Source organism: Haemaphysalis longicornis, unplaced genomic scaffold, assembly GCF_048455015.1.
Source record: "Haemaphysalis longicornis isolate Haplotype H1 unplaced genomic scaffold, Haemaphysalis longicornis Haplotype H1 scaffold_2, whole genome shotgun sequence".
Lineage (NCBI taxonomy): Eukaryota > Metazoa > Arthropoda > Arachnida > Ixodida > Ixodidae > Haemaphysalis > Haemaphysalis longicornis.
The window spans coordinates 260860264-260878940 of record NW_027526295.1 but is presented as its reverse complement, the minus strand read 5'-3'; the positions used below and the strand labels follow the sequence as shown (position 1 = coordinate 260878940).

The window sequence follows — 18677 nt, the reverse complement described above, 5'->3', positions numbered from 1 at the left end:
TGTAGCGTGAAGTAACTCTTAATCAAGCACGAACCTTGTGTGTAGTCTCTAGGAATTATTGCGGCCAAAGAAGTATAGGAATTCCAGGGGCGCCGTGTCGAGAAATGTTCGGTTGAGAGAAATGTAAGGAGCATGTTTTCCTTTTGCTCATGCTTCGCACCTCGCGTTTGTTTTACACCAGGTCCAGAAAATTGCAGCTTCTTTAGAAGTTACTCTTGCTGACCGGCAATGGTGTTGAGAGTTGACACTGGCAAAGAGAGCTCGCTTGCCGATTCCACGAACTTCCTCTTCTGGTTCTCTTCAATTTGGCGTGCAATTTACACTTGCGCCTTGCATTTATTTGACGTTGTCACAGGTCTGGAAACACGGCCGCGCATAGAAACAAGGCAAAAAGAGAACAAATCGCTGCGCGGAAAGCACGGTCCATGGGGGAAGTCGGGAAAGGAAATCGCATCTGCCACGAGCACTGCGCGCTTCCTCCCTCGATTATGATACGATTTGCTACATGGCGGGGTGCATCTCCTGACTTATCGTCAGCCTTGCACGGAACGGCCGCGCATTGCAGTAATGTTCTTGCCGCAAAACCGGCGCTTCCGCTCCCTCGGCGTCTCTGCAACGTGCAGGTCGTGGCTTGTTGGAATGCAGTTCGAGCGAGTATACCGACGAATAAACGTAAGATTACTAGAAATGTCGGTAGAGATCCGCTTTCCCGATCGTATCGTCGAATTTTCGGCAAATGTGCGATCGTAATAAACGCGCGAAAATGCATTATCTCCAAGGGGCGTTGGCCGGGGAAGAAAAGAAAAAAAAGTATTGGGCTGAAAAACGTAATATGCCGAATCGTATCAACGAGATTCTACTGTATAAGGGTCCCCAAGCGTTGCCCGGAGGGGCGCTCGTGCCGAGATGTCTCCGTTAGATGCGGCTGGGCTTTGGTTGATCGACCCAGGGCTGGTCTCATAGGAGAGTCTCTCTGTTTTGGCCGCAGGATGTCGTTTCCCACAGTGATGTTCTACTTTTGTTGCCTCGCAATATATTTTTAAATCTGTACTGCAGTGTTTTAATCAAGATAGCCTGTTTTGCATAAGCATGCAAACCATGCAGACATCATTTTGTTACGCCGATGTCACTTTTTTAACTTAAATTTAAAGAAAACTGCGCGCAAATTAACGGGCATAGGAAGATATGAGGACAACACAAGCGCAGACTCGCAACTCCAAGAGTGAACAAAAAGGCAAAAACCGTCCAAGGGCATGTAGTGTTAATCACAAAAAAGAAGTTCGTCGTGTGTGCTACGTCGGTCGTGTATTTGATCCCGCTTGCCTGTGGGAACGTATATATCGGCCAAACTAGACGTTGTTTACATATCAGGCTAAAGGAACATAACTATTCAAAAGAAAAACGTGGTCTCGGCCACTTGCCCTCCCATAGCCACGCACGCATTCCCGATTGCGTCCCTGTGTTTGAGCGCACATCCAATTTATTTTGACATAAGAGCCAGCAAACACGAGAAATTGTAGAAGCCAGCCACATTTTAAAAACCCGTTCGGATTGCATCAATCATCCGTCTATCACCTTGCTTAGGCGGGAAGTCGCATACCCAGATGCGCAGTGAGCAAGATTTCGGTACCTCTTTAGGGCATGCGTGTTTGGGGTGCTTAACCCACGTGTGATGCGGTTATCTTTGCTGTTTTCGCCATTCGTGTGCCTCAGTTTGTTTTGTGGTTTGTTTTGTTACTGTTTTCTGTACGTGCGGTCGGGTGCGTCGACAACTGTGACGCTTGCAGGGCCTGTCGATTGGCGCTTGGGCTTTCAAAGGCTCCCTGCAACACATTCGATAAGCGCTTTCACTCTTTCCTTCGCGTCTGGAACCACTGCGGAAGCTATAGTTATCGCCAGCACGGAGCGGCACTGCGTGATTTGCTCGTTGCACCAGATACGCCTTCCGTTTATGCTGTGTTTTTTGGCTTTTTTTTAAGTTGCTATCGAAAAGCGTTCATTGCTGCAACTGAAGGAAAACCGGCCAACAGCCACTACATGACCTTAGTGGCGTAATTCGAACCGTCGAAGAACGTCAAGACCGGAAAAGAGAAAAATCTTTTGAGCGAGTTTACAAGTTGTCTGATGGGCATAGAGCAGTAATTTTTGGCTGAGGCACTTTGCGACCTCCTAATGTACGTAGGTACTGGGTCTGTCGGGTGACTACGTTCTGCAAGCATTCAATATTTCAAAAAAAGTTCAAAAAAGTGTTGCAGGGCCCCTTTAAGGTTTTGATGTGTGTAATAGTAAACCAGTTGCGAGACTGCCCAATAGTAAACCAGTTGCGAGACTGCCCAACTTTCAAACCCTTTAAGTTAAATTTGGCAGATATAGGATGCTGAGTTTTGTAATTGGAAACTTTACAAGGGGGCATTGCGCAATGCAGGCCCCCGTGCCTGATGGACCGGTGCCCTGGGCGACGACGAACGACTTGGCCTTCATCGCCGAGCAAGTTTCCCACCATCCGCCTGGTACGTGCCCGGTGCTGGCACAGGTGACGGCGGACTGCTTGCGCGTATGGTTAGATTCCGGGCCCGAAGTGGGCTCCACCAAGCCCGCTCGATGGTTTCACCTAAAGAGGAGGCAAGCTACCTGCCGGGATAGAAGAATGATTCATCGAGAGCTGTGATCCATTTATTCTAAACCTACTTACGGCGCAATGACCCAAATGTATTGCAATGATCCGTGCAATGTGCTGCATCATCCTGCTAGGGTGCTAGCTAAGACTATAGATTTGGTGTCGTGTTGTACCACTTAAGTACGCGTTAGAGTTATCGTATACGCACAGAATATACAGAGCAGAGCGGTTAGAGGCGAAAATGTGTGCAGTAAGTCAACGAAATGGCGTGAGGGGGATTATTACGACGCAAAATGCATTCATGAAGGACGCGGGTTTCCCCGGGGGCACAACTGGGTGAAAGCGCAGTTCCATACTCCAGAAGTTGGGAATAAACCCGGATGTACCACCGGATTACCGAAAGATAGCCTCTACGGAAAAAGGTTGTGGCCACACTTCTTTATCGAAATAGTGCTCTGTCCATTGTTCGTACTATTACGTCGTATTGGGGTAAGAAATGCCGGTCATATGACGTTTGAAATGGGATGACGGAGAAGTGGAGATTGTTGTAACTCGCATCCCAGCGCTGTCACCAAGCAGAGCGATGAAGTTCTCGAGCCGACGAAAAGTTGAAGCAACATTTATATACAGTATGTGCAAGGGTAACAAAGGCGTTACATGGCTCGCACAAAGGCGACAGCACCTCTCCACTCGGTGCCTCCGTAAAGTGCCGCACTCGCTGCGCTTCCGGGCCGGTTTTATACCACCGGGAGTCCGTTGCCGCCCCAAGAAGTTTGAATCGCCCCAGTCAGGTCTCTCGATGGCCGAAGTTTGAAATCCGACGAATGGAAGCGAAGCGGTTGCGTCAGCCGAGCCGCCCCCACGGGGAAAGGGAAGGCGACGCCGTCTCAGCGGAGCGGTCTCCAGGCATGTAACGGGTTGCCGGCCGTTCGCCCGATGCATGATTCGGCCGAGCCGCCACTACGGGAAAAGGAGAGGCAACTCTGCGGTGATGCAAGTTTGGGCCTGTCGATCGCGGGCGGTTTGGTCAAGGCGCGAATCGGCCCCGCTCTCGGCGCGTCGCCCCATGCAACGAATTTGGGCTGGGCGCTATAGCACAAGATTCAAGCGTCGGAAAGGCATCAAACCGTGCTCTAACGAAGCTCTTGGACAACATACATATGCTGAACCAGTTACAGTAAAAGCTCGTTACTCGAACTCGAAGGGGACCATAAAATTGTTCGAATTAAGCGGAGTTCGAATTAGCGGGAGGACGCTAGAATGAATGGACATCGCGCCACACTACGCGGGCAGAACACAAAGAAGCCACCTCTGGACTTGTTATCGCGAATTAGGTGCTACTACACGTTTGTGGCAGGTGATTTTTTAATGTTCTTGGAGGTCGAACAGCGAACAAAATTAATGGATCAGTAAGTTATACGCTCGAAACAGGCACTAACATTGCATTCATGTGAGCAGTGAGCCGTAATGTCGAAATAATCACGCTGTCTATGCGCGAAAACAAGTTTAATTACTGGGCAGGATTGAGGCAATCAAAATTAAAAGTAATCGGTAATATGCATTTGCTTGTGTATTTTTTGTCACGACTCCATGAGCATCGATTGGAACTTGCCGAAGAGCTCCAGCGCAGCGTCAGAATTCTCATCTGCTGAGAAATAACGGGCTGCAACATCCTGCTTGGACGCTTATTTGCATGCATCTCTAAAAAATTGATTTTTGGTTTGGACTTACAACACATTGTAATCCCTCTGGGCCAACTTCTTCTGCGAGTATATAGCGATGGAAAGCAGGGTATCCCAGTTCGAATTAACCTTTCTAGACGCCGACACGTTCGTATTATCGGGAGTTTTCCCCCAATAGAATATACAGGGCTGTGCCGGGACCAGGGCGTCAGTTCGAATTAACCGTAAGTTCGAATTACCCGAGTTCGAATTAACGAGCTTTTACTTTGTGTATAGGGCTCCATAAGTCGCATTCTAAACGACGGCCGTCGTTTGCTTATCCCACGAATAAAACAATTATTGATCAAATAACACTCAAGGGCAGAAGACTAGGTGAACAGATTGAACGCAAGAGTTTTGAGACACTAATTGAGCATCGTTAGAGACGAATAGAAACAATCTGAGCGGCCACAGCTTGGAGTGGACTTAGAAATGGACGAGGACTCGTATATTACACAGAAAACGAGGCTCGAGAGGCCGGTTAAAACGTTAATAGGAACTACAGTTGTACCTCGTTATAACGAAGTATCGGGGCAGTAATTTAGTTCGTTACATCTGATATTCGTTGTAACACTAGTGCCAAAAATTGGTTCAAACCAAGCGGTAAACAGGCTCCCGCAAAAATCATTGATACAAAAACGCAATATTTTAATTTTAGAACCTACCATAAACAAGGTAACCCTTATCTTTCTCCTTGTGGCATTTAAAGCTCAATGAGCCAGGACACGATACGGGATATTACAGCAGAACCAAGTTCATTTGACAAAACAGGCCTGCGTTCCTATTTTTTCGAGGAAGGGTGTGATCTTTGCCTGGTGGCTATTTACAGCACTGGAAAGGATGAAGTTTTCCACAGTGTCCACGAACAAATGGGCCTTTTCTACTTCTGCAGTTTCGGACACCGGGAGTTTTTCCAAGTAGCTCCTCAGCCTACTGGTCAAATGTTTCTTCGTTATATTCGATACTGCGCGCGGCTCCCACAATTTCACTTTTGTTATAAAAAAATTGTCATTGAAATGAATTGGTTGATTGATTGTAGGGTTTAACGCTCCGACGCAACGCAGGCGATGAGGCGCGCCGTAGTGGAGGGCTCCAGATTAATTTTGACCACCTGGGGATCTTTAACGTGCGCCGAAATCTCGAACACACGGGCGTTTTTGCTTTTCGCCTCCATCAGAAAAGCGGCCGCAGCGGTCAGGAATCGAACCCGCGTCCTCGTGCTCAGCAGCAGAACGCCTTAGCCACTGAGCCTCCGCGGCGGGTCATTGAAATGAAGTGTTACCAACTAAAGTTGGTATTTAGTTCGCTATATCCGATAATTCGCTATATCAGTGTTGGCTTTAACGAGGTTCAACTATACTTCACAGCCGAAGGAGAGATGTGGCCCCTAAGAAGGCCCCGTGGCGGCGCCTGTTTTCAGTGTCTGCCTTCTACGCGGAGCACGCGGGCAAGGGTATCTGCTGCGGCGCTCACATCTGGACCAAGTCCAAGTTCCTGGGCATGTCCATCGGCGTGCACAACGTGGGTATGGGCGTCATTCAGTTCCTAAAGCACGACGAGCAGTACACGGTGACCTTCCCCAGCGGCTACGGACGCTCCATCTTCACGGTGCCCTGGATCGAGCTGGGCGGCACGGTGGACATCAACTGCGAGAAGACCGGCTACAGCTGCACCATTCAGTTCCACACCAAGGTGAGGCGTTGGCACGAGCTGCGCTGGGCTCCGTTCAGGGGATGTACGGCGGAGGTATTTCTACTCATCCTACGAAACATGCTCCCCTTCTGCAAATTGAAATGACGTCCCAACAAGAACGACGCTGTCTTTTTAGGCAGCGACAATCTCCACCCGAAAGTTGTTTGACCAATAAAGAGCGTAATTTGTGGGGTTAATACGTCATTACTAGCGCTGCTAATGTGCGCGCGTGTGTGTTTGCGTGCGCGCGCGCGTGTGTGTGCGTGCGCGCGCACGTGTGTGTGCACGTGTGTGCACGTGTGTGCGCGTGCGCACGTGTGTGCCTGTGCGTGTGCGCCTCTGCGGGCGGGCGTGTATGTGGGTGTGTATGCATGTGCGCCTGTGTGTGTGCGTGTGTGTGGGTGTGCGTATGTGTGTGTGCGCGTGTGCGTATTGAGACGTGTTTTGTGATCAAGAAGTGTGACTGCGGAACCAGTTTTCTTCCGCGCAAGCATATTTTCGATGGTCGTTCTCTATTGCAATCCACGAGGCAATGGGTCGTTTGTTTGTTTACGCTGCCTTCATTTTGGCGCCGTCGAGCCGTGTTCCGAGTGAAAGTTGCGTGCCCCTTGCATGCAGCCCATGATTGGCGGCAAGAAGCACCAGCTGACGGCCGAGATCTTCCCTCCCAACGACAAGCGGCCTTTCCTCACGGTGGAGGGCGAATGGAACGGCGTCATGACGGCCAAGAACATCCACGGGGTAAGATGCTAGCCGGCTGACTCGGTCATCAAAGCCGCTCGGGAGACGTGAAACAGTTTAGAACTGATTGCTGCTTGTACTAAGCAGCATATGCAACCGTTCCAGCTACGATGTGTCGATCATTTATGTGGTACATTTTCTACTTCACCGTGATAAATTATAACGGGTTTGGGGAGCCTTGTGTTAAGCTGTGCAGCTAATGTCCGTTAAGGCTTTTAAAGCGTGAACCCCATGGAGTGTTTTTGCACGCGATTCGTGCGCGTGGCAGTGGGAGACTGACGCACTTGCGCCAATGGGGAGGCGCGCTCTTCATAGCGGCAGTTTGAAAGCTCTCAGGACAGCCGCGAAATAGAGTGAACTAGAACACATAGTCGTCCAAACAAGCTGCCAAAAATGAAGCAAAAACAGGGTAACAAAATAAATTTTCCGATCGTGTCGCCGCCACGCGGTGCTAAGTGGCAACTTGGTCTCCTGCGTGGATCATTAAAAAAAAATAAACAAATCAATAATCATAAAAGTATATAAAAATATAAACACGCAAAAATTATTGAAATAAATAAATGCACTGTACTATTATTACTGCGAATCTGAAAAGGAATTCCGTGAACTCTTGCGATCGGTGGACAGCAAAAACTCCCGCGTCGTCTGCTACACGAACTTCTGCGACTCGGAGCCCATGCATGGAATATAACCCACCCATGGCTTGACGACAGCGCATAAGCGTTAAAAACCGGGCGTGAAGCGAGTAGTCCTCTCCTCCGGGCTAAAATGTGCGCCGAAAGTGCAGTGGTTCGTCAGATATGTTTCTTCTCTTGATCTACTCGTGAGTTTTCACGTTTGATGAAAAGTGCTGCCGAGCTTCAGACTAGCACCTGGCCGCATGAACACGCACTTATGAGGCGAAGATGCGGCAGATGTGACGTCGCACAGAACAAGAGCGTGTATAGGTAGGCGTATATATACGTAGGATGTATACGGTGTAGGAAGACTGCGGTGCTGTTCATTCTTACAAGCGCAAACATCCCCAGGATTTAGGGACATGCGCCGTCGAAACCTGATCGCGCCCTTCCCCGGCGCCTCGCTCGTCCGAGCGTAACTGAATTCATGGCGCAAAAAACAAACGGCCGCTGTTTGATAACGAAGGCAGCTAGCTAAATCGCCTCTGGAATATCCGTAGCATGGCTCCAGGGGCACGCTGTGGCCAAATGTTAGGCTTGTATGACTAACGTATACGAGCTTCTCAGGGCGTCTCAACTTTTTCTGCTGCTGCACATGAGAACAGGCTGGATTTCAGGCCGGGACGCATTGGTTAACACAAGCTTTTGGCGCTCAGAAAACATATAGGAAAAACGACTCTTTGGTTTCAGTACTTCAGGTTGTGGGCTACAAGCCATTTATTGTATATTTCTTGCAACGTCGTTTGCGTAGCTTCCCTGCAACACTTTTCATGGCTGACAAATGTGCCCGCGATTGGCTGTTCCAAGAAAGCACGAATATTGATTTGGCTGTCAGAGTATGACTATTGCACATCGTGCCGAACAGAAAATAAATGATAAGGGTCAATATAGCAACCCTAAGCGTATACCTTCCCGAGGTTTCGCGGACATTGAAAGAGAAGAAGTAAGAAAAAAGTTAACAAATGGCACTGATGGGAATCGAACCTCGGTATTTTGAGTCTGAAGCGAGTATTCCACCACTGCGCCACATTTCGAAGTCTTGTGGTCGCAGAGCCCCTAACGAATTTTACCCAATTTGGCTTCACTTTTGATGTACAGGGTGGAACGACGATAATTGGAACACTTCAAACAATTTTCCTGAGCGAACCGCGGCTCTGTTCGCGCTCAAACTTCACACGAAGGTCGCATTTTGTGGTCTATTTTGTTTAACACCGGGCACAACGACGGTACGTACCTGCTTATTCTGAAAATAAATAAAAACGATTTTCGCCTACAGACGATGGGGATTCACGGTAGGAAGGCACCAAATGGATCAGCTTGCACTGGCTCGCACGTTCAAATCGGCCGCCATTTCCCCATAGGAGAAAACCGTTTTATTGATTTTCAAAACAAACAGGTAAGTACCGTCGTTGGTCTCGGTGTCAAACAAAATAAACATCAAAATACGACATTCGCATAAAGTTTGAGCGCGAACAAACGGCGGTTCGCTCAGAAAAAATTGGCCGCGTATCTGCTCCTTTTGTTGTAAATGTCGTCAAAAGACGATAGTCTTTGTAGACATTTGCCAAGGAAATGCCCCCCTTTGCTTTCCCGCTCACCTCTCATGTTGTTCCTCTTGCGTCACGCTCCTCCCAAGGTAAACACACTAAAGGTTTGCGCAAGGCGATTTGAATTTACCGCGTTCGGCGGAGACGCGCGTGAGTGGAGGCGGCCGACTACAAGGTTTATAGAACCGCGTGGCCGTGGTCCACGTGCGTTCCAAGCAGTACGTGGAACCTAGTTACTGGAACCTTTCGTTGCTGTTTCCGGTGATTTTTCATATGCCGCCGGGAGGCGGCGGTTTTCTGCAGTAGATGTAGATTATCATTTGCTATCGAAAACCCAAGCATCCATGAATTTTTAATAAAGGAACACTAAATATCCCTTGTATACTAATTTCCTGTCTTATGTTCGCGTAATGTTAATGTCTTGTTCTTGTTCAACAAAGTTGACAAGTATGAACATATAAACCGGGCTTAGACATTTACATTTGGCTGTGAGTATATAAGACTATTGCGCAATATCAATTTTGTTTTGGCCGTGTGGCTGAATCAAGTCACAGACAGACAGATGGACAGACAGACAGACAGACAGACCAAAATTTCCGGGTTTAAGTAGTCCAAGAAAGACTATCGTCTTTAAAAAAGTTTAAAGTGTTCCAGTTATCGACGTACCATCCTGTAATAAAAGTATAGGCGTTTGGGCCACTCTGTGTTATAGTTCACTCTAGAGTCACTAAATAAGCCGGGTAGCTCCGCCGGAGATGTTTAGGCTTAGCACGGTGGCGGATATTTGACGGGCGCTTTCCCTAGCACCGCAGATGATGCTTGATAGTGTCGTTTATGTCCACATTATCAGCTCCTTTCCTGCACAAGCAACTTCGTTTGTGCCTTGAGTGGCATTTTCAAGGGCGGTAGAAGCGGTCGCAGGAGCAACCCGCACCACATCGCGGCCGGTGCCGCCGCCATGTTGCCGCTGCCTGCCGCGCCGTGCGCAGCTTGCGGGTGGTATTCGGGGCAGCATCAGCGCGCCTATGCCATGCGCGGCGCGTTTTCACGAGCAAAAAACGCGAGCAGAAAGCGTCAGTGTCCCGTTCTGCGAAAAAACGTCATTGTGGCTGTTGTCCGGTCGAGAAAACTACCGCCGCTGAAAGGTTTTCTAACATACTTCCCATGTCCACGTTTGGGCTGCAGACATGTTGCGGACTCTCGGTGTTCACTCAACGTCTCGATATAGCCGTGATATGGTCTAACATGCCCGAAATTGCCTGCAGAATATGGGGATGAGTTCGTGCAGTACCGCTATATTGTCTAGAACGCAGAGCGTTGGGGACGTTTGCTCTCGCCTTTAAAGGGTTGAAGTGCCACGCTGAACAAGCTTGAGCAAAGAGTGCATCAAGGGTGAATGGGGGTATTTCTACGTAAACGTTTCCCGGAGAGCGGGAAAGGAAAGACGCCTCTGTGCATTTTACGCTGTGGGAGATGAAGTAAACACAGCAGGTGGTTTGGGCATGACCTCACATCTCGGGTCCACGTCCGGATGCCTTTTAAGAGCTTCGGTATACGGCTGCAAATGCTGTTGTTACATATGATTTCACAGTTTTTTATAGTGCCCACTGCGTCATGTGACATTACAGTGAGGGGGGGGTGGAAGAAAATAGAATAATCAAATGCAAGTTATTTGACAATAAATGCAAAGTAATAAACTGAAACAATATACACAACCGAAGAACACAATTTGAAAGCTTTAAAAAACAGGGAAAAAAATGCATCGTTAGACATAACGGTGGTAGCATGCCGAGGTAGCCTGTTCCATCCTGGGAAAAAAAAAACATTACCACATCTGCATTGCATTTCGTTTCTCTTACCTTATTCACACACTGCCGGCGTAAACACACAATCAGGTCTACTATGTACTTTTCTTGCTCAATACCAGTCTGGAGTGAAAAACCAGTGGGGCTATATCTTATCAGATATGATAAAGCAACACCCGTACTATGATGTTTACAGTGCAAAATGATCAATGACCAAAACTACATTCTTCGGTAGTGCCCCGAATATATCCAAATTAGAAAACAACTTACTATAGCGTGGGTGAGCTCACCTAGAAGAGAAGAGGAGCAAAGTGACCTGATTGACTTTATCCAGGAAGCCATAAGGAGAAAAAAGCCCATGCGCCGAGGCTTCTGAATCTCGCAACGCCCCCTACAACTAATTTTCTGTCTTTCAGTAAAATACTCTCTCTCTCTCTCTCTCTCTCTCTCTCTCTCTCTCTCTCTCTCTCTCTCTCTCTCTCTCTCTCTCTCTCTCTCTCTCTCTCTCTCTCTCTCTCTCTCTCCCTCGCTCTTTGTCTGGAACGAAATGGAACAACTTCAACCTACGAGCCCTTTGACATTTGGCATTTGAGTGAATCATTGCTTAAACGGGTTATGCCGGCACCCTTTTTCTGAGTCATGACTTCCCCTTTTGCTAGCACGTCAAGGGTTTTTAATTAGAGGGTCGCTAAAAGCTGCTAACATTGTTTCTGAAATACACATATTGACATTGATTTTTAATTTTTATTTTTCAAAACTGGTAACCTCTGGCCTAACATATGTCAAACACAGACCGCATCTCTGTTTTGCAGACAGAAGTCACCTTCGTTGACACGACGACATTGCCGACCACCAAAAAGGTTGTGCGGCTAATTAAAGATCAGGAACCTCATGAGTCTCGCAGGTGAGTCATTCAAACAGCAAAAAAAGTCTGCGCCAACTAAATTAAAAAGAAGCGCTGACGATTACTGTACTCCTTAACGCGAAGTTTGTGCTCAGCGCGAACTGCAGTCATCTCGGTCACGGCGCATATCTGCTCGGTCAGAGGAAGTGATCGCGTGATCAGCGAACGCACGGCGGCGCGCGCTACTCGGCCGTTATTTCGCAGCATAGAGTTTTATACTAATATACACTACAGGGAAATCTGGCGCCACTGTCTATACTCGGTGACAACTTAAGAACGGCACCGGAAGTTGCCGCTGTGCCTTATCACCGTAGCCGGATGTTTCTCCGCTCGGCGCAAGTACGGCGTTACTGGGAATATTTTGAACATGGCGTGAGCCGTTCCCGTGATTTTTTTGGACTTAATATGCTTATAAACGACTCCAGCGACGACAAACAAACTGCGTGAGACAAGGCAGACGATATCACGCATTCATAGCAAACCCCTTTCAAAACGCGCGCGCACTGACGTCACTGGTCCGGCGCTTTGGCGGAGTGATACACTACATGAGGGGTGCCGTTCTTGAGTTGTAACCGAGTATAGGGGATCCGCGCTTCAGCGGGCGTTTCGTCATGTACCGGGCAGGCACGTTCCACTTGTCCTTGGCATGGCTCACGAACAGGCTGGAAAGTTGCCTGTTGCTGCAAAAAAGCAACAATAAAACTGCAGAAGATTAATCAAATTTGTTTTGTTATAATAAAATTAAAGCTCCAGAAAGATTTATTTGTCAGGGATTATTTAGAAGCTTCATGCAAGATGAACATGAAAACAATGTTACCCGTTTTTGTTGATTTTGGCTTCGAGACAAAAAGAAGTCATGCGCCTAATCAAGCCAAGTAGGCGAGGAACGTCGCTAGCTGCAATGGCGCCGCCCACGGTGGCCCGGAAATGCAGCGCCAGATTTCCCTCTAGTATATATTAGTATGAAACTCTGTTTCGCAGCGCGTCGCCGGCGCCGGCGAGCATGTTGTTGCAAGTCGTGTTTAAATATCCCTCGCAAATGTCACGTGGTTCGCATGAACCACGAACGGAAGAGGGGCTCCTGGCGAAAGTGTGAGAAGGAAGGCACTCCCCGGCGGCGCCACATGGGGAAAGTGTGAGTGGGAGGCAGAGAGAGATGACGCCATAGCAGCGCACCCCGCCCTCCCCCTTACACTTTTGCTACACTTTCCTTTTTTTTGTTTTTTTGGTCTTCGCTCGCTCGGTTACGACGGCGTCGCCAGTACATTTGAAATAACCCAAGGTGCGTTTCTGAGAATAGGGCCTTGGATATCCCGCGATGAGGGGTCGCTTCAAGGGGACCACTAGTATGCGGGTTTTGCCCCGAAAGCAATGAACGAACCATATTAGGGGAAACGTTCTCAAAACGTAAACATCACACGCATATTAATGGCCCGAGAAACAACTAAATAAAATAAAAAGTGAATACCTTGTACATCCGTTCACAGTAAAGTTGTTTTTAGATAAAAATATCTCCAATAAATTCAATTCTCAATATGGCGAAATACCGATTCAGTGGAACGGATCTTGAGATAACTCTACCACGACCCCTCGCATTAGTTACATGGAAACCGTACAAGGCTGTTGACTCGCACGGGTGAGAACACAGCCGCATTTTGCTGTGGGCGGTTTAGCGCGCTGCGCGATGGCATAGAACCCTCGGCTGTGTCGGCCTTCCGTTCCTCTCACGGCATTTGCTCTTTGAAAGCAGACGCGAATGTCTCCATTTAAGTGATCCCCCTCGCGATGGCCAACGCTATGTCAGCTGAGAGTTAGGTGCATCTATAGCGAGCCTTCTTACAGAGCATACTTAGCAGTCTGAAAAGCTGGACACGTCTGCTGCCGCCGCGACGACTGCAGGTTGTGGAAGGACGTGACTCTGTCGCTGAAGCGCAAAGACGTCGACCGGGCGACGGAGTTCAAGTCCCAGCTCGAGGACCAGCAGCGCAAAGACGCGGCGCAGCGAAAGGAGGCCAAGCAGACCTGGAATACGAGGGTCAGTGGGAACATTACATGGCACCATCGGAACTGCCTCGTGACCCTCCAGTCGTTATCAGCAGCCAGAGCCTTGAGCAGTGCCGAGTCTGGTTGCGTTGCACATCTCCAACGCGATTCCCTGTCTTCTCCTTGCTGGAAATGTTTACTTAGAAGAGATCCTAGTTTGGAAATGTTTGCTTGGAAGAGATCATCAGAAGAGACCAAGTACTGTGAAAAAGGCCTGCTTGTACATAGTTCCGTCGTGCATGCCAGACTTAATTGTCTTTGAAGCATTGCATCACGTCTTCATTCAGGGTTTTTTCGTTATCCGGTAATTAATCGTTTCGAGCAGCCTATTTTTAAGCGCACAAGTCTCTTTATGCAACTTTGAGAGTATCGCATAACGGACCTGGTATAGGACAACTGAAGTTAGCATGGAACTAGTGAAAATAGTACAAGCAGTATGTTAATGTTACTCAAGGCAACTTTGAGAGTACCGCATGACGAACCTAGTATACGACAATTGAAGTTAGCATGAACCTAGTGAAAACAGAACAAGCAGTACGTTAATGTTACATAGGGTGAAATTTTTTCCATCGGTAGCTTTCTATCTTGAAATACTTGAGACAAAGACGGCGATAATGATCCGCTCCATTTAGGTGATAACGTAAAGAGTATATTTACAATCGCACAGTTGCGGCAACACGAAGGCGAAAATTTTTAAATTTACGAGCCAATATATGCAGAGAGGAGCAGTGATCTCGCTGGTCGACCCTGTGCACTTGATCAGACATGGACGGTGACCCAGCCAAGCCAGTGGACTACCCGTTCGGTACAAAACTCGAATGCAGGCAAGCGGGGATACAAGAAACTCGCACCCATTAACGCCATTAGATTTCATAACTTAAATGAGCCATGAAGACAAAGTACAAGTTTGTGTTATTCGAAAGATGTAGTGTTTTCGTCCGAATGCAAACAATGCTTTTTTCACTGGGAAATTAATTAATTTAAGTTAAAATTTTGATTTTCCCTCTAAATCGTGCGTTTTCGTGGTCTGCAATGACATCACAGAAACCGACCGCTCTGCAGCCGATTGGGAAGCCTTGTTTACCGTTAGGGAAATTAGATGGCGCCACAATACCGTGGCAAGCCGTTTTCTGCATTCGGTTTGTTTTCGACCGTATTTAAACCTGGCTTGTTTTTGTTCAGGGAGAAAATAATCGTTTCGTGAAACATAGTGCTTGCTCGACAAATATGGTCACGTAAGACAGCGTTACTTGCGTCAATCGGCCAGTGCCGTCTAAAACTACCCCAAAGCCCCGCAGTCCTGTGCAGCTAAACCAAGCATAATGCGCGCAGTACCAACAGCAGTACGCATCGCTACTTCTATGTTGACGTGTGCTTTCGTAACTTCCACTCTTTGCCCCACAATTCTTACGGATTTAAAAAGAATGTGCCCTAAAGCTCGTTCGGCAAGCTTATAAGCTCTGCTTAATTTGCGTTTGCTTTTGCCTCCCTCCGCCAATCGCAGAGCTCGCTGGTATGACATCATAGGTTCTGTTGCGGGAAATGAGCTAGTGGGTCGCATGGCCATTCCATTTTTTCCTAATTATGTAGCTTATTTGAGCGAAGTTACGTTAAAATTGGTGTCAGTATAATTCTAACGAGGCAATCTTTTGAATGAACCAAACTTGTGTTTTCTCTTCATGGCTCCCATAAGGGTAGGCATAATGCCAGGAACATCACCGGGAAGCAAGCGGTCAGCAGCACAGCTCTGCGGGTTGATGTTTTCGTGGGTATGTGACGTTGAGGGAGTTTTCGCTCTTGTGCAGACGCAAAAAAAAAAAAAGAAGTAAACGACCGAGTAGAGGACAACCGCTTCGCTGTAAAATGCACAGCAACAACATTGCTTCTGGTCGCGTGTTGGACGCAGGTGTTCGAGGCGCAGGGCACTGCGGAGGAGACTCGCTGGGTTTACAAGTCCCCGCTGTTCAAGCGCGCCCTAACAGCAAAACGGACGATCGGTGGCAAGGATCCTAACACAACCACCGCAACGTGAAAAAGCTGAAGAACGGAGTGATCCAAACCAGCATCGGATCCCCGTCCGCACTGCCGTCAGCATTCGTTACCACAAAGAAAACTATCCCCTCACTGAAGTAAAGGGTCACAGCGCATTCTCGCCACCAGCTCCTAAAAATCGCTGCGCACGTGTCCCGGCTCCATTTTTCAAGTGCATGTCACCTGGAGAGGCCAAAAGGGAATTAGAAAATGTGGACCGTCGTGACAGCATGCCACTTATTGGCTGCTAAGCGAACTCGTTAATAAATTCCAATTTTTGTCGGTGATATTTTCATGGCTTTTCTATTGTATGGAGTGCATATCGTATGTTGAATGTGTGTATTTCGAAATTGTCATGGTTTAGTTCCATTTTCCTAGAATTGAAACACTGTTTCAAAACTACATTTAATGCATCGTTAGTGTCACCTTCAAAATGTTAAGCTCTATTGTAAGCTACATTATTGCTTGTTCATTTTAGAATGAGTCGAAAATCACCGGTCTATAATAGCAATAGCACAATCCAGAGGACGTGTCCCTGAGGCTTCCCCTGTCCCCACAGTTCACCGTCCCGAAATTAGATCGTTTAAATTCTCGCTGTGGACTAGTCAAAATATTCTTGTCAATGGCTCCGTTACTATTCCTATACACCAGTAGTTGTGGAGTTGTTGTTGGCAGAATTTTATAACAGTACCCAAAGTTTGTCTATGTTAACATATCGACGATCTTGTTTTGTATGGCTGTATTAAGATATTGACCTGGATATAGAATTGCAGAAGCTGTGAATCCCTCTGCGGTGAAACTACGTTGGCAGGTATTAATTATAAGTCACCATGATATTTCTTACCCGTACACACATTATTCTAAGTGCGAATGCACTTCTTAAGCGAGCCTGAAGCGTCCGCCGCCGTCCGCATAGCAACAGCTGCGGGTGCGCGCGCTCCTCGTCTTCCTTGGCAACGGGGGGAGATGGGCGCGCGCTGCCTGGCCGCTGACATGGCACATACCCACGTGGGGGATTGGCCAGGAATCTCCTCGTCTTCCTTGGCAACGGGGGGAGATGGGCGCGCGCTGCCTGGCCGCTGACATGGCACATACCCACGTGGGGGATTGGCCAGGAATCGGGCGTGAGAAGGGCTAATGTACCCGCTTAAAGGAGTACTGACACGAAATTTCAAAGCTGAGATCCGCTCTAGCAATCAAGTACAACGACAACACAAATAGGTGTCTGTGAATAAATGCATCTTTCTTTCTTTGTAGTTGTGTGTGTGTGTGTGATCTCTCTTTCGCGAACATTACCGAACCGCGCAAATTCAACTCGTGCATTCGCACTTTCACATTCTTCCCCTCGGGGAAATGGGGGGAATTTTTTTTCAGAAATGCTGTGTCTAAAGTGCCGTCCGACGGTACTATAAGCAGTCCACTATATCGACGTCCACCGACGTTTTGTAAACATGCCCCGTCTGGCACTACATCGCTCTACCTAATGTAAAGCAAGGTAACCTAATCTAAACTAACGTAAAATGACATAACGGACAGAAACAATCATTTAAAACACCAATAACTAACGTAAGCCACGAAAATTATACCTCAATTTAAAAGTGAAAAAGCAAAACAAAGCAAAAAAATTGGCCGCGTATCTGCTCCTTTTGTTACAAATGTCGTCAAAAGACGATAGTCTTTGTAGGCATTTGCCAAGGAAATGCCCCACTTTGCTTTCCCGCTCACCTCATGCTGTTCCTGTACCGCCGCGCTCATCCCAAGGTAAACACACTAAAGGTTTGCGCAAGGCGATTTGAATTTACCGCGTTCCACTGCTACAGGCCGGGTTCCTCGATGCCAGCGCTGCAGTACGGCGGAGACGCCGACTACAAGGTTTACAGAACCGCGTGGCCGTGCTCCACGTGCGTTCCAAGCAGAACGTGGAACCTAGCTAGTGGAACCTTTCGTTGCTGTTGCCCCGTGATTTTTCATATGCCGCCAGCAGGCGGCGGTTTTCTGGAGTAGATGTAGAATATCATTTGCTATCGAAAAACCAAGCATCCATGAATTTTTTAATGAAGGAACACTGTAAATATCCCTTGTGTACTAATTTCCTGTCTTATATTTGCGGAATGTCTTGTTCTTGTTCAACAAAGTTGACAAGTATGAACATATAAACCGGGCTTAGACGTTTACATTTGGCTGTGAGTATATAAGACTATTGCGCAGTAAGCATTTTACTTTGGCCGGGTGGCTGAATCGAGTTACAGACAGACGAACAGACAGACAGACAGACAGACCAAAATTTCTGGGTTTAAGTAGCCCAAGAAAGACTATCGTCATTAAAAGAGGCAGCAGTCCGTTTCGAACCACTGTCCTTGGCATCGTCGGTTCCACGGCCCCTGCCCTTGCTGACAACTGAACCACATGAACAATTTCTTCAACTAAAGGAAGATCTGCGTCGCGCCACACGCGCTCTCATCCAACCATGTGGAACAGACCTTCCCAGTGGACTTGCTCGCTAGGAGGAGGTCCTGCTGCGTAGACTTCGAGTTGGGGTGGCCCTCTCTCCTGCGGTAACCCGGGCGTGGCAACCGCGATACCGTGCCCCGTTTTCCACGACCTGCCCCTTCCATACGGCTCCTGCCGAAGACGCCAACACCAACCACCTGCTATGGACGTGCCCTTCCCTGAGTGCGGTGAGATCCCGACACCTTCGCGGCACAAGCCTGCATCCTGGGAGAGCCCCCGATCTTCAGCGATGGCTGTGGGGGTCCCACCCCCGCTGTCCTCTGGACGTCCTCCGGGAAACGGGTGCCAACTTGTACCTGTAGGACCTTATGCCAAAGGGCATACTATCGCAATTAAAAAAAAAGAAGCTAAGAGGGAACCCCTACATCACAGATTTCTTTCTTGTAAT

General features: G+C 48.0%; 1 protein-coding gene across 1 annotated transcript in view; it reads left to right on the top strand.

Moving 5' to 3' along the window:
• The window catches only part of LOC144167763 (oxysterol-binding protein-related protein 9-like), a 46075-nt gene extending 28958 nt beyond the window's left edge, over window positions 1-17117 (top strand). The window contains exons 7-12 of the mRNA XM_077696944.1: window positions 2426-2510; window positions 5759-6030; window positions 6649-6771; window positions 11613-11704; window positions 13604-13739; window positions 15654-17117. Coding sequence (XP_077553070.1) covers window positions 2426-2510; window positions 5759-6030; window positions 6649-6771; window positions 11613-11704; window positions 13604-13739; window positions 15654-15779 — 834 coding nt within the window. The 3' untranslated portion in view covers window positions 15780-17117. The remainder of the gene's footprint in view (window positions 1-2425; window positions 2511-5758; window positions 6031-6648; window positions 6772-11612; window positions 11705-13603; window positions 13740-15653) is intronic.
• Window positions 17118-18677: the final 1560 nt, after the last annotated feature.